General features: G+C 45.1%; 1 protein-coding gene across 6 annotated transcripts in view; it reads left to right on the top strand.

The window, feature by feature from the left end:
• The window catches only part of LOC129838776 (pleckstrin homology domain-containing family A member 5-like), a 177,615-nt gene extending 163,757 nt beyond the window's left edge, over positions 1–13,858 (top strand). For 3 of the 6 annotated variants that reach the window (XM_055905947.1, XM_055905950.1, XM_055905945.1), the window contains 14 exons: positions 1,197–1,262; positions 1,534–1,614; positions 3,505–3,654; positions 3,827–3,928; positions 4,037–4,189; positions 4,422–4,610; positions 5,282–5,426; positions 5,727–5,860; positions 6,134–6,334; positions 6,552–7,295; positions 8,281–8,432; positions 8,636–8,790; positions 11,795–11,929; positions 12,516–13,858. In XM_055905947.1, coding sequence (XP_055761922.1) covers positions 1,197–1,262; positions 1,534–1,614; positions 3,505–3,654; positions 3,827–3,928; positions 4,037–4,189; positions 4,422–4,610; positions 5,282–5,426; positions 5,727–5,860; positions 6,134–6,334; positions 6,552–7,295; positions 8,281–8,432; positions 8,636–8,790; positions 11,795–11,889 — 2,367 coding nt within the window. In that variant the 3' untranslated portion in view covers positions 11,890–11,929; positions 12,516–13,858. The remainder of the gene's footprint in view (positions 1–1,196; positions 1,263–1,533; positions 1,615–3,504; positions 3,655–3,826; positions 3,929–4,036; positions 4,190–4,421; positions 4,611–5,281; positions 5,427–5,726; positions 5,861–6,133; positions 6,335–6,551; positions 7,296–8,280; positions 8,433–8,635; positions 8,791–11,794; positions 11,930–12,515) is intronic. The other 3 variants (XM_055905951.1, XM_055905949.1, XM_055905946.1) reach the window with 2 other exon arrangements.
• Positions 13,859–14,636: the final 778 nt, after the last annotated feature.

Genomic DNA, 14,636 nt, shown 5'->3' with positions numbered 1-14,636 from the left:
AAACCTCCTTCTCTTTAGCCGTCCTGGGGTTGAATATCACCTGCCTGCTCCTTAACTGAAGTAGTCAGGAGTGTGAGTATGGCTGGTTTTCCCAGCTGTGTGTGTGTGTGTGTGCGCGTTAATGTGTGTGCCTCTGTGAGGGCCATATTTAGCCCAGGTCTTTTAGAGGTTTTCATTAGTCAAGCTCCAGCCATGACAGAGTGTACCGGGGGACAGTAATGAAGAGTGCACAGAGGGGACGGTAATTAGTGTGGCACAGGGCAGAGCTGCCAGCACAGAGGACTATACATCCAGCCTAGCCAACCATTACAGCAGCCCTCTAGCCTCTCTTAAGGGTGTGTGTGTGTGTGTGTGTGTGTGTGTATGTGTGTGTGTGTGTGTGTGTGTTAGAACATCCTGCTCTAGTCTCTGGTGACCTCCTGATGCCAGCTTCCTGTCCTCTTCATAGCTTCTTCACACCCCTGGAGCCTTCATCAGTAGGACTGCTATCAGTGATGCTACTGAGGTGGAAAACACAGTCTGATTTCCCAGCAGAGGGGGCTGACACTCCTTATTGTGAAATGGAAATTTGGGCTGAGAAGTTGTATCCGAAGTGTTGTTAAGTCATGAGAAGAGAAGGTCATTGAAATTGCATGGAGAGCTCCATCATTTCACCCTCCCTCTCTCTCTCTTCTTTCTTCTCTCTTCTCTCTCTGGGCTTCATTGACCCTGTGGACAACTCTTGTAAGGACACAGATATTTACCATGAAAACCACATCACAATGAATAACCAGACCATGGGTGCATCTCAATACTCTAGTGGCCTTCCCTCCTCGTGTCATCTCCTTCATCAGCACTGATCGGAAGACACGGGACGGCTGTAAGCAATATGGTGGATACCTACTAGAAATGGGCTTTTACCTGTCCAGTTCTTTAACAAGGAGACAAGTAGACTATTGAGAAGCACCCCATGTCACGGGTCTGTATTACAGGTTGTTTAGCCGTCCCCTGTCTGTGGCTGTCTTCCCACAGGCAGCCCAATTCTGATATTTTTTCCACTAATTGGCCTTTTGAACGATCACATCAGATCTTTTCAAATCAGATATTTTTCCGAGCAGATCTGATTGGTCAGAAGACCAGTTAGTGAAAAGAAGTTCACAATTGGGCTGCCTGGGTAAACACAGCATGTGTGTCTCTAAGGCTGTCTGGTGTTTCAGATCAGCCCTGAGGACTACAAAGACAACTCCTACAGCCACCAGAGGCCAGAGGACATCGACATAGACGTAAGACCAAGTCATTTTATTAGTGTCTTGTCTAGATAGAGGGGAAAGTATTCCTTTCCCTTTGCACGTATCCTCTAGTCTAGACACACAGCAGTTGGCTTCCTAGACATAGATTGAAAGATTCAATTAATAGAATACCACACGTGTGTGTGTGTGTGTGTGTGTGTGTGTGTGTGTGTGTGTGTGTGTGTGTGTGTGTGTGTGTGTGTGTGTGTGTGTGTGTGTGTGTGTGTGTGTTTCTTACCAACTACTGTGTGTGTGTGTGTTTCAGACTAAGCTGAGCAGACTGTGTGAGCAGGACCAAGTGGTGAGAACACAGGAGGAGAAACTACAGCAACTACACAGAGAGAAGGTAACTACTGTACACAGACTTTCAAATGACAACTTGCTTCACACACACACTGGGCTGTCTGAGGCTGGAGTAGACCTTTATCACACGGAGGGAGAGGAGGAGGGAGAGTGTCGAGACTGAAGGAGATACAGTGCCTTCAGAAAGTGTATACATCCCTTGACATTTTCCACATTTTCTTACAGCCTGAATTGACTATTGATTCAATTGAGATTTTTTTGGTCACTGGATTACACACAATACTCCGTAATTTCAAAGTGGAATTACGTTTTTAGACATTTTTTAAATGAGTCAGAAATGAAAAGCTGAAATGTCTTGGGTCAATAAGAATTCAACCCATTTGTTATGGCAAGCCTAAATAAGTTCATGAGTAAAAATGTGCTTAACAAAGTCACATAATAAGTTGCATGGACTCAATAATAGTGTGCAGTAATAGTGTTTAACATGATTTTTTTAATGACTACCTCATCTCTGTACCCCACACATACAATTATCTGTAAGGTCCCTCAGTTGAGCAGTGAATTTCAAACACAGATTCAACCACAAAGACCAGGGAGGTTTTCCAATGTCTCTCAAAGATGGGCACCTATTGGTAGATGGGTTAAAATAAAAAAAGCTGACATTAAATATCCCTTTGAGCATGGTGAAGTTATTAATTACACTTTGGATGGTGTATCAATACACCCAGTCACTACAAAGATACAGGCGTCCTTCCTAACTCAGTTACCGGAGAGGAAGGAAACGGCTTGGGGATTTCACTGTGAGGCCAATGGTGACTTTAAAACATTTATAGAGTTTAATGGCTGTGACAGGAGAAAACTGAGGATGGACCAACAACATTGCAGTTACTCCACAATACTAACCTAATTGACAGACTGAAAAGACAGAAGCCTGTACATAATAAAATATTCCAAAACATGCATCCTGTTTACTACAAGTAGTACTGCAAAAAATGTGGCAATTCACTTTTTGTCCTTAATACAAAGTGTTATCCAATACAACACATTATTGAGTACCACTCTCCATATTTCCAAGCATAGTGGTAGCTGCATCGTGTTATGGGTATGCTTGTGCTTGTAATCATTAAGGACTGGGGAGTTTTTCCAGGATAAAAAAGAAACTGAATGGAGCTAAGCACAGGCAAAATCCAAGAGGAAAACCTGGTTCAATCTGCTTTCCACCAGACACTTTGAGTTGATTTCATCTTTCGGCAGGACAATAACCTAAAACACAAGACCAAATCTACACTGGAGTTGCTTACCAAGAAGACCGTGATTGTTCCTGAGTGGCCGAGTTACAGTTTTGACTTTAATCTGCTTGAAAATCTATTGCAAGACCTGAAAATGGTTGTCTAGCAATGATCAACAACCAATTTGACAGAGTTTGAAAAGAGACTTAGAGACCCAGAAAGACTCACAGCTGTAATCGCTGAAAAAGGTGCTTCTAAAAAGTATTGACTCAGGGGTGTGAATAGTTTTGTAAATGAGATACTGTGTGTAAATGGGTGGCTTTTATTTATTTTTTATCCATTTTGAATTCAGGCTGTAACAAAATAAAATGTGGAATACATCAAGGGGTATGAATACTTTCTCATGGTCTGTCCAAGGCTACCAACCCTCCTTTGCCAGGCTTGTACCACAGTGTATAGACTAGCTAGCACACTCACAGCTGGGAACTGAGACTCTCTCCCTCTCAGACAGCAGCTCTAGCCTGCCCTCTAGGGTCCTGGGAGTGGCGGTACACACTTTTGATGGTGGCGATGCTATGATAATGTTTGGTTGGTTCTTTGCCTGTGGTTCTGTTTGTGTTTCTGTGTGTAGTCGTCAGACAAATGTTAGCTGTAGATGTTGTGATGACCTGTGTTGTTTTCTTCTTCTTCCTGTCTCTCTGCAGCACACCCTGGAGACGGCTTTGCTGTCTGCCAGTCAGGAGATAGAGCAGAGCTCTGACAACCCAGCAGCAGTACAGAGCCTTATACAGCAGAGAGACGTACTGCAGAATGGACTGCTCAGTACCTGTAGAGAACTGGCACGGGTCAACACTGTGCGTTTATATGTATACACACACACTGTACATGCAGATGTCAACACAAACACACACACTGATCAGCACCTGTCAAGATCTCTCCAGGGTCAATGCTGTGAGTCAGTGCACACACTCATAAACAAGCGCACACACACAGGCTGTCTAGTAGTGACACCCTCTCATCTCTCAGGAGTTGGAGCGGTCGTGGAGGGAGTATGATAAAATGGAATCTGGCGTCTCTCTGGCCAAAACAAACCTGTTGGAACAGCTAGAGGCCCTGGGCAGCCCACAGGTAAGACTCTCTCTCTCTCTCTCTCTCACTCTCTCACTCTCTCACTCACACATATGCATTTGCAAGATGGAGAGTGTTTTTAAGCATTTTCTGTCACTGTGTGAGCAGACAGAACCTCCCAGCCAGCAGCATGTCCAGATCCAGAAGGAGCTGTGGAGGATCCAGGATGTGATGGAGGCTCTGGCCAAGAACAAACCCCAGAGGACCACTGACACTGGTTTCCTTGGTTCCAAACCCATCTCAAACCTACAGAAGAACGAGGTGAGTCTCACTTCTACTCTGTGGATAAAGAAAAACACCAGATAAATACTGTATATGATCTGTGCATGGAGTCTTTGTGGACTGATTTACATGTGAAACGGATGTGCGTCAGATAGCTCCACTCAATGCCACAGGAGACTGTGCTGATCTGTCTAATACTCTGTGGCTTACTGTTGTCCCAAGAGTGTCTCAACAACAACTCCTCTCTATCTATCCTCTCCTCATGCGGCAGCCGGTGACCTTGTTCCGGTCACTCTGTTCTCTCACGGAGGGTAACCGTCAGCCCCCCCGCCCGCCCCTCCCCCAGTCCTACGGCTCAACAGAGCGCCCTCCCGCTGTACCCCCCCTTCCCTCCCCCTCGGGCGCCCGTCCGCCACCACACACAAGCAAGCACGGCCAGAGGAACGGAACACACAGCAGTGTAAGACACGCTGACTCGTCACGCCTGACCCTTCAACCCCTGTGCTTGTGCTTCATCATCGCTACTTGCCCTTAAGCACAGATCTAGGATCTGTTTAACTTCACCAAATTCTAATCTTAACCGTTTGGGCGAGGTAATACAAAACTGATCTTAGGTCAGTGTCTAGGGGCAGTTTTATCCTACTCTGTACAAGACCAGTACAAGTTGACCCGACCCTCAACCTTTACCCTCACCATACATGGTTCATCTCTCATCGCCAACTTGGGTCACCGTTGTGACTCTCTTTTCATTTGCTCTGAATCATTTGTCATTTGTTTTACCATTTGTAGACATTCAGGTTTTTGCCTGCCTCTTACCCTGGAGTGTTGAGTTTGACGTATTCATTCCTTTGGTTTATCATCTGTTTGCTCTTCAGTTTGTTCTTCTTTCCATGGAAGCGTGTGTGATTCCACGCCAGTTGTCATTCTGACTGTGTCTGAGTGCTGCGCTGCGGTGTGACTATGCTTAGTGTTTGGAGTGTCCGGTAACCGTTTTCTGCTCTTTTCGCCTCCGTTTTAAATTCCCCTCGACCATCCATCGGTCACATCCATCGTGACCACTTTGTGACCTGCGGGTGTCCGTGTTTCCTATGTGTGTACCTCTCCGTATGCTGACTCTCTGTCCCTCTACAGCAAGGCCCAGACTACCGTCTGTATAAGAGTGAACCAGAGCTGACAACTGTGGCCGAGGAGGTGGACGATAACAACGGAGAGGACAATGACAAGGACAGACTACAGACGGGGCTGACCACTGACAAGGAGCCTGCGGCCACTAAAGGTCAGTCACTGTCTGTCAACAATGTCCAGTTTGCTCAGGCTGCCGCCGCTGTTTCAAGCTGGATACGTGCTAGGGTCAAAACGAATGTAATTCAGTGAATTCAAGAAGTAATTATAAATTCCATAGGTCAACTTATAAAGAGCATTATAAGTATTACTTATAAAGGGTTTATAAGTATTACTTATAAAGAGCATTATAAGTATTACTTATGAAGGGTTTATAAGTACTCTATTAACTGAATATAAAAAATGTAACACCCCTAATGGCTTTGTCACTGACTTAGTCCCCCACCCCTCCCAGTCCCATTAGGAGTACCAGTCTACCCAGTGGGTATCGTGCCCCCCAGGACCAAATCCCCCATGAGCCCCCCAGAGTCCTGCACCATCGCCTCCTACGTCACCCTGAGGAAGAGCAAGAAGCCTGACCCCAGGACTGTAAGTCTGACTCAGCACTTTAGGGAATAGCAGGGGAAATGAACTATAAACTGACCCTAGAAAACATATTAGAAACAGTTTTTTTGATAGACAGGACAGCACTGATTTTGGATTTGGAGGTGCTACTGTTGCTATTCATTCCCTGACATTTTTACCACGACAAGAGCTGGAGAAGGACATAATATGTCACCAATAGACGACGGGCAGATAAAACATTCTCGGTGTAATAATAATCCACCGTGACTGATCCCTGCTCCACTGCTCCCCCTGTAGGAGCGTCCTCACAGTGCCGTGGAGCAGACGTGCGGACCGGGGGAGAGGGAGAGCGGCAGAGCCAGGATGAGTGTAGAGGAGCAGCTGGAGAGGATCAGGAGACATCAGCAGGCCTCGCTCAGGGAGAAGAAGAGAAGTAGCAGCAGTATCTCCCCCTCACGCTCTCCATCCTTCTCCAAGGAGAACCCCTTTGTTACACAGGTAAGTCCTCCTCGGTTTGGTGTGTGTGTGTGTGTGTATGTGTGTGTGTGTTTGATAGGACTTGATGTGTTCATGACGACAGAGAAAGCTGGGGGGGGGGGGGGTACACGTGTGTCTGTGTGTGTGTGTGTTGATAAACCTTGTTTCACAGCATTGAATGTGATTGTGTACACACTGTAAAACCGAGTTATTAATTTGGCATGTGTGTCTACTGCAGGTCAAGCTGGAGGTGTTCTCCACAGACACCCAGGAGCTGGAGGCAGCACTGCAAGACCTGGAGCAGGTCAGAGACCGAGTTACAGAGCAGCTGGAGAGGGACAGGACTGCAGCCGTGGAGCTGGAGAGGGACAGGACTGCAGCCGTGGAGCTGGAGAGGGACAGGACTGCAGCCGTGGAGCTGGAGAGGGACAGGACTGCAGCCGTGGAGCTGGAGAGGGACAGGACTGCAGCCGTGGAGCTGGAGAGAGACAGGGCTGCAGCCGTGGAGCTGGAGAGGGACAGGGCTGCAGCAGCTGCTGAAGAAGAAATGGAGAGGGGTCGAGCTGCAATAGAAAAGCTGGAGCGAGACATGACTGAGGTGGCTGCAGTGGTGGAGCAGGAGATGGCCAGGACTGCTGTGGGTGTAGATGAGGAGATGGCCAGGACTGCTGTGGCTGTAGAAGAGGAGCTGGACAGGGCTGCAGAATTGGAGATGGAGAGAGACCGGGCCGCAGTGGCAGAAGCTGCAGAAGAATTGGAGAGAGCTAGAGCTGCAGCTGAAGAACTAGTCAGAGAGAGGACTGCAGTGTCTTCGGAAGAGGCGCTGGATATCGACGAGGCTGCATTGGTGGAGCTGGAGATGGAAATCACTGTGGTGGAGGAGATCAGCTACAGAGCTGAGGAGGTGGATGTCATCCCTGTCTCCAGGCTGAGTGAGGAGGAGCCACAGCCCCAGACGGAGAGCTCCAACATGGACACAGAGGTACGGGAGTGTCCCTGCTCACACAGACCACCAGAGAGCAGAATATTTATGGCATACAATATCATTTGATATGTATGTTGATGACTAGTAGGAGTGGTGACTGAGTCAGCATGGTGTACTGTAACTCTCTGTATAAATAAGAAAGATCCATACCGAGGACGCACAGAGCACTGTGTTCCTTAACTGAAACAGGAATGTTTTCAAAGAGAGTGTTCAGAGATAGAGGAAAGACTTGTACAAGTACACATTTATATCTAATCCAATAACGTTGAGCTAAGAGTGTTTTACGGCGTAAATGGCTGTGTTGTGTTGGCAGCCTGGTCTCCTTGTGAATGTCCTTTAATCTGATCTGGGAGGCTTTGTGGGCGTGAGGAGGATCCAGGCTGGATTTAGGGGTTTATCTCTGGGCCTCAGCCCAGCCGTGGTGACTCACACTGGGCTAGAGAGAGAGAGAGCGACACCTCCCAGAGTTGGCCTGAGCTCCACGGAATCTCATGATCTGATGATGATGATGCAGTTAGCTCAATTAATGTCCTCTAATTTAGTAGGCCAAAAATAATATGGCAAAAGCTGCTTAAGACCATTGGTTATCACCATGTGTCTTATACCAATGTGTCTCAATTCCAGTCCTTGTGGATCCTCAACAGTACACATTTTGTCTTGTAGCCCCGGGCAAATGGCGCTGATTCAACTCATGGGTGGCTTGATGATTAGTTGACCATTTGAATCAGGTGTGCTTGTCAGGGGTTAGAATTTTTAAAAATACTGCTGGAGTTACTCAAGGACTAGAGTGGTGCCTTACGCCTACCCGGTTTCTTCAGATCCCCAAACATCGAAGAGGTAGCCGCTAGGGATTGACATTAGACCACCAAGATCGTGTTCAGTAGGGCAAAAATAAGAGCTCCGTTTCAAAACATATTTTCCTGTTCGGTACCTCCTGAACACAGCCCAGACTACAGTCTATCTCACTGTCCGTGTGTTGCAGGTGTCAGAGACCCAGATGATGGTGATCTCAGATCAGGGTGTGAAGCCCCTGTATGTACAGTACCTGATCCCTGGACAACATCAACAGCAGGGGGAGAGGGAGACAGAGAGGAGAAACACCCACACTCCCAACACCCTCATTCCCCACAACAGGTGAGACTAGCTAGGCCTCACCAGGACTTATCTTAGCCTATCTGGATCGATAGCAACTTTGACACTGTTTGAATACTTTAAAACCATCCCTTCCTTCCTCCAACTGTATTTCGATCAGTGACTACCTCTTTAAAGGCACTAAAGATAGATGCATTTGTAAGTATTTGGAATAAGGCCTGAATGTGAAGGTGTGACTGTGCCAGTTTGCCAGCTGCTGTGTCAGAAGCACTGACTCCTGAACTTGAGGAGGACGTGATGCAGAGTGAGGCGATGCAAGGGGAGACCCAGGGGAACAACATGAACATATCCTATGAACTACCAGCAGAGGGAGCTAAACTCAACAACAACCTGATGGCAGGTAAGAGAACACAGTCAGAAGATCGCTTTGTTAATGATGATTGGTTGATTGATTGATGGGATGATTGATTGATTGATTGATTGATTGGTGGGATGATTGATTGATTGATATATAACTGATAAATGTCAAAGCACTTACGTACAGTACCAGTCCAAATTTGGACACCTACTCATTCAAGGGTTTTTCTTTATTTGTACTATTTTTCTACATTGTAGAATAGTAGTAAAGGCATCAAAACTATGAAATAGCACATCTTTGCATTCTTGGCATTCTCTGAACCAGCTTCATAAGGAATGCTTTTCCAACAGCCTTGAAGGAGTTCCCACATATGCTGAGCACTTGTTGGCTGCTTTTCCTTCACCCCGTGGTCCAGAGATGGTGTATCACTGCAGAATGCTGTTGTAGCCATGCTGGTTAAGTGCCTTGTATTCTAAATAAATCACAGAGAGTCTCGCCTGCAAAGCACCATCACACCTCCTCCATGCTTCACGGTGGGAACCATACATTCATGGCCAAAAGTTTTGAGAATGACATAAATATACATTTTCACAAAGTCTGCTACCTCAGTTTCTATGATGACAATTTGCATATACTCCAGAATGTTATAAAGAGTGATCAGATGAATTGCAATTAATTGAAAAGTCCCTCTTTGCCATGCAAATGAACTGAATCCCAAAAAAAAACATTTCCACTGCATTTCAGCCCTGCCACAAAAGGACCAGCTGACATCATGTCAGTGATTCTCTCGTTAACACAGGTGTGAGTGTTGACGAGGACAAGGCTGGAGATCACTCTGTCATGCTGATTGAGATCGAATAACAGACTGGAAGCTTCAAAAGGAGGGTGGTGCTTGGAATCATTGTTCTTCTTCTGTAAACCATGGTTACTTGGAAGGAAACACGTGCCGTCATCATTGCTTTGCACAAAAGGGCTTCACAGGCAAGGATATTGCTGCCAGTAAGATTGCACCTAAATCAACCATTTATCCGATCATCAAGAATTTCAAGGAGAGCGGTTCAATTGTTGTGAAGAAGGCTTCAGGGCGCCCAAGAAAGTCCAGCAAGCGCCAGGACCGTCTCCTAAAGTTGATTCAGCTGCGGGATCGGGGCACCACCAGTACAGAGCTTGCTCAGGAATGGCAGCAGGCAGGTGTGAGTGCATCTGCACTCACAGTGAGGCGAAGACTTATGGAGTATGGCCTGGTGTCAAGAAGGGCAGCAAAGAAGCCACTTCTCTCCAGGAAAAACATCAGGGACAGACTGATATTCTGCAAAGGGTACAGGGATTGGACTGCTGAGGACAAGGGTAAAGTCATTTTCTCTGATGAATCCCCTTTCCGTTTGTTTGGGGCCTCTGGAAAAATGCTTGTCCAGAGAAGACAAGGTGAGCGCTACCATCAGTCCTGTGTCATGCCAATAGTAAAGCATCCTGAGACCATTCATGTGTGGAATTGCTTCTCAGCCAAGGGAGTGGGCTCACTCACAATTTTGCCTAAGAACACAGCCATGAGTAAAGAATGGTACCAACACATCTTCCGAGAGCAACTTCTCCCTTCCATCCAAGAATAGTTTGGTGACAAACAATGCCTTTTCCAGCACGATGGAGCACCTTGCCATAAGGCAAAAGTGATAACTAAGTGGCTCGGGGAACAAAACATCGATCTTTTGGGTCCATGGCCAGGAAACTCCCCAGACCTTAATCCCATTGAGAACTTGTGGTCACTCCTCAAGAGGCTGGTGGACAAACAAAAACCCACAAATTCTGACAAACTCCAAGCATTGATTATGCAAGAATGGGCTGCCATCAGTCAGGATTTGGCCCAGAAGTTAATTGACAGCATGCCAGGGTGGATTGCAGAGGTCTTGAAAAAGAAGGGTCAACACTGCAAATATTGACTCTTTGCATCAACTTCATGTAATTGTCAATAAAAGCCTTTGACACTTATAAAATGCTTGTAATTATACTTCAGTATTCCATAGTACCATCTGACAAAAATATCTAAAGACACTGAAGCAGCAAACTTTGTGGAAATTAATATTTGTCATTCTCAAAACTTTTGGCCACGACTGTACATGCAGAGATCATCCGTTCACCTACTCTGCGTCTCACAAAGACATGACGGTTGGAACCAAAAATCTCACAAAAATCTCAAATTTCCACTGGTCTATTGTCCATTGCTCGTGTTTCTTGGTCCAAGCAAGTCTCTTCTTATTATTGGTGTCCTTTAGTAGTGGTTTCCTTGCAGCAATTCGACCATGAAGGCCTGATTCACGCAGTCTCCTCTGAACAGTTGATGCTGAGATGTGTCTGTTACTTGAACTCTGTGAAGCATTTATTCGGGCTGCAATCTGAGGTGCAGTTAACTCTAATGAACTTAAGCTCTGCAGCAGATGTAACTCTGGGTCTTCCTTTCCTGTGGTGGTCCTCATGAGAGCCAGTTTCATCATAGCGCTTGATGGTTTTTGCGACTGCACTTGAAGAAACTTTCAAAGTTCTTGAAATGTTCCCGTATTGACTGACCTTCATGTCTTAAAGTACTGATGGACTGTCATTTCTCTTTGCTTATTTGAGCTGTTCTTGCCATAATATGAACTTGGTCTTTTACCAAATAGGGCTATCTTCTGTATACCACCCCTACCTTGTCACAACACAACTGATTGGCTCAAACGCATTAAGAAGGAAAGAAATTCCACTAATTTACTTTTATCAAGGCACACCTGTTAATTGAAATGCATTCCAGATGACCACCACATGAAGCTGCTTGAGAGAATGCCAAGAGTGTGCAAAGCTGGCAAAGGGTAGCTACTTTGAAGAATCTCAAATATAAAATATATTTTGATTTGTTTAACACTGTTTTGGTTACTACATGATTCCATATGTGTTATTTCATAGTTTTGATGTCTTCACTGTTATTCTACAATGTAGAAAATTGCCAAAATAAAGGAAAACCCTTGAATGAGTCGGTGTCCAAACTTTTGACTGGTACTCTGTGTGTTGTTTGCAGTGAAAAGCCTGCCCTTTCCGCCCCAGTCCTCCTCCTCTCCCTCTCCTCCATCTCCTCCTCAACTCACTGACGGATCCCACTTCATGTGTGTGTAGACGTGTCGAGGAGGTGGTTCTGTGAACTGAACTACACTCAGTAAGAGACTTCTCTGTCCTTACCTACAACCTTTGACCTTTATCAAATCAAATGTTATACGCCGAATACCTTATAGTGAAATGCTTACTTACAAGCCCTAACCAACAATGCAGTTTTAAAAAATGTAGAAGACAACAACAAAAAATATGAATAACAAATAAAAGTAACAGATAATTAAATAGCAGCAGTAAAATAACAATAGCGAGGCTATATACAGTGGGTACCGGTACAGAGTCAATGTGAGGGGGCACCAGTTAGTTGAGGTAATTGAGGTAATATGTACTGTAGGTAGAGTTAATAACTCTACCCATCAACCCCCTAACCTCAACTTCAGGGTCCAATGCTCAGCCCTCAGAGATCTACCCTCCAATCGACACAGATCTTACCAGCAGGCAACATCACACCAGCCATTTAAACACAGCCATAATTTGTTGTCTAAGCAAAAAGCACTATCTAGTCATGTCAGCATAATCATTTTCTCAATATTTTTTTTTTTGCAGAACATTGTGGCTTGTGACCTCTGCTATTTTTGTGTGTGCTCGCCTGTATCTTCACCTCTTCCCTATCTTTGCACTTATCCCTGCAGCTCAGACATTGACCTTGGTGAGCAGTGACTCATAAGCGATGCCAGCCTGGAGACCCAAGATGGCATCCTACCGAGCCATGATGGCACCAGCCAGCCTGCACAGAGCGTGCCCAGTAGCTCTCTGTATGTATAGAAACAACTGTAGCCAGACAGACAGAAAGAGTAGATCCACAGGCCTGCTCGTATTACTTACTGCCTGCCTACACAATAACTGTGATGCAAAATGTTTTCATTCACACAGAGATATCAGAGGACAAGATAGTATTACCAGAGTGATAATTGATGATGATTATTATTATTACAGGTACTATGATGGTCTGTTATTTTGGACATGTTCTTTGAGGATGTCTTGAGTGTCTATGAGCTGAGCACTGCTGTGAAAAGGAGAGGACTGTACAGTTGTAAATAAGAGCACTAGAGGAGTCTCATACTGGGAAGATCTCAATTGCATACTCCTTGCGTCCTGTCTCCTTCTCAAATCCCACTGGAGGAGAAGGTCAGAGGGGAAGGATATCTGGCTTTCTCATCTAATGGGTTTTGAGAAGGAGACAAGGACCTGAGGACGGGAGGAGTATGCATTTGAGGTCTTCCCACAATCACACACTATTGAGAGGGCGAAGCACCGAATCTACACACACTAAGGCAGTGCTTTACTTTAACCACACGGGGGCGCCATATGCTCTCGTCTTTTTTACTGGTTTTACTCCCATTTAAGTTTTTAACCTGAGGCACCAAATGTTTCATTTTCCACATATTTTACACCGCACATTCCCTCATTGTTCAAACAAGTTGTTAATATATACATATATAAAACATATAGAGTGAACTAACTATACAATGGGTTTATACTTCAATAAGGTGCCACCCTATTGCTGCTGTTGGACAGAGTTTAAATATTTTATAAAGGTTGTGATTATTTATGTCGGGAGGATCGGGATCTGGTCGCCGCTGACAACCACACGTAAATGTCCTGGGTTAGAATCGATCTGCTTCTCTGGGGTTTTTTTTTCTACGGCTGAGATATATTTAAAGTAAAATATAGAAGAGAGATCAAATAGTTTTATGAGATTAGGGTTGTGTGTTAGATTCTGTCTGGTTGTGTGGAGTCCTGGACAGAGAGAAGAGAATAGCACATGTATAAGCAATAAGCAGGCGTTTTGTTCCCCCAGGACGTTAAAGTATAATGTACATAAATGTAAAGTTTCATTGTGTAAATGATGTACACCATAGAAAGAGCAGAGCAGAAATTATAAGTCTGAGGTTATTATTATTAGAGTTAATATGAAAAATGTTCATATCTCATCTGTTTTATATCATGTGAAATAAATGTTGATGTTCTTAAATGCTGTGGTGGGGGTTTATGTTATGACACAAGCTACGTATTTACATTTGTTTTAAACGTTGGGCGATAGAAGGAAGTTCATTTCCAATGCGTCCTGCCGTTTTGGTTATATCATATTACAAATATGATTTCCTGATCACTGATAGGATAGAAGCTCTGATGGTGCTGAAGACAAGACATTGACAAACTTTAAAGGTCATGAAGCTCCTTTCTGTGTCCGTCGAGGGACTGCGACTCTGGCCTTCAACTGGAAGTGTAGCCTACAGGCCAATAGCTCATACCCACTTGGTAAAATGAATGATCTCTGCTCTGGACAATGCCACTGCCACACTAGACGCAGCCAATCACTCAGGCCATCGACACAGTAAGGTCAGTCACCTCCATTCTCACCCTCTTTCCCCATCCTTCCACCTTCTTCCCTTCCCCCTCCCTCCTTTCATGCTGGACAAACATGAGTGGCTATGTTAATGAGGCTCTGAATCTTTTGTGGTCCGTGGCCTGTAGCACTCTGTGGATACGTGGGCCTGGTTCCATTCCACTCCTTCCACTAGTTCCTACCCTTTCCATGCCTCCTACCCTATAGTTCCTAATCCCTACCACCTTGACGTATTTAGTAATATAATTTGGATACCCATTAGCTACTCTTCTTGCGCCTGTACTTGGAAGAGTCCTTTACATGTGGTCACGATCTCCTACCTTACTTTTACAACAGAATAAGGCCTGGGGGTCATGAAGAAAAGAAAATATATCTGCTTTGATGAATTTGCATAAATTCTAGG

Source organism: Salvelinus fontinalis, chromosome 39 (genome assembly GCF_029448725.1).
Source record: "Salvelinus fontinalis isolate EN_2023a chromosome 39, ASM2944872v1, whole genome shotgun sequence".
Taxonomy (NCBI): Eukaryota; Metazoa; Chordata; class Actinopteri; order Salmoniformes; family Salmonidae; genus Salvelinus; species Salvelinus fontinalis.
This window is presented reverse-complemented; position numbering and strand designations above follow the sequence as displayed.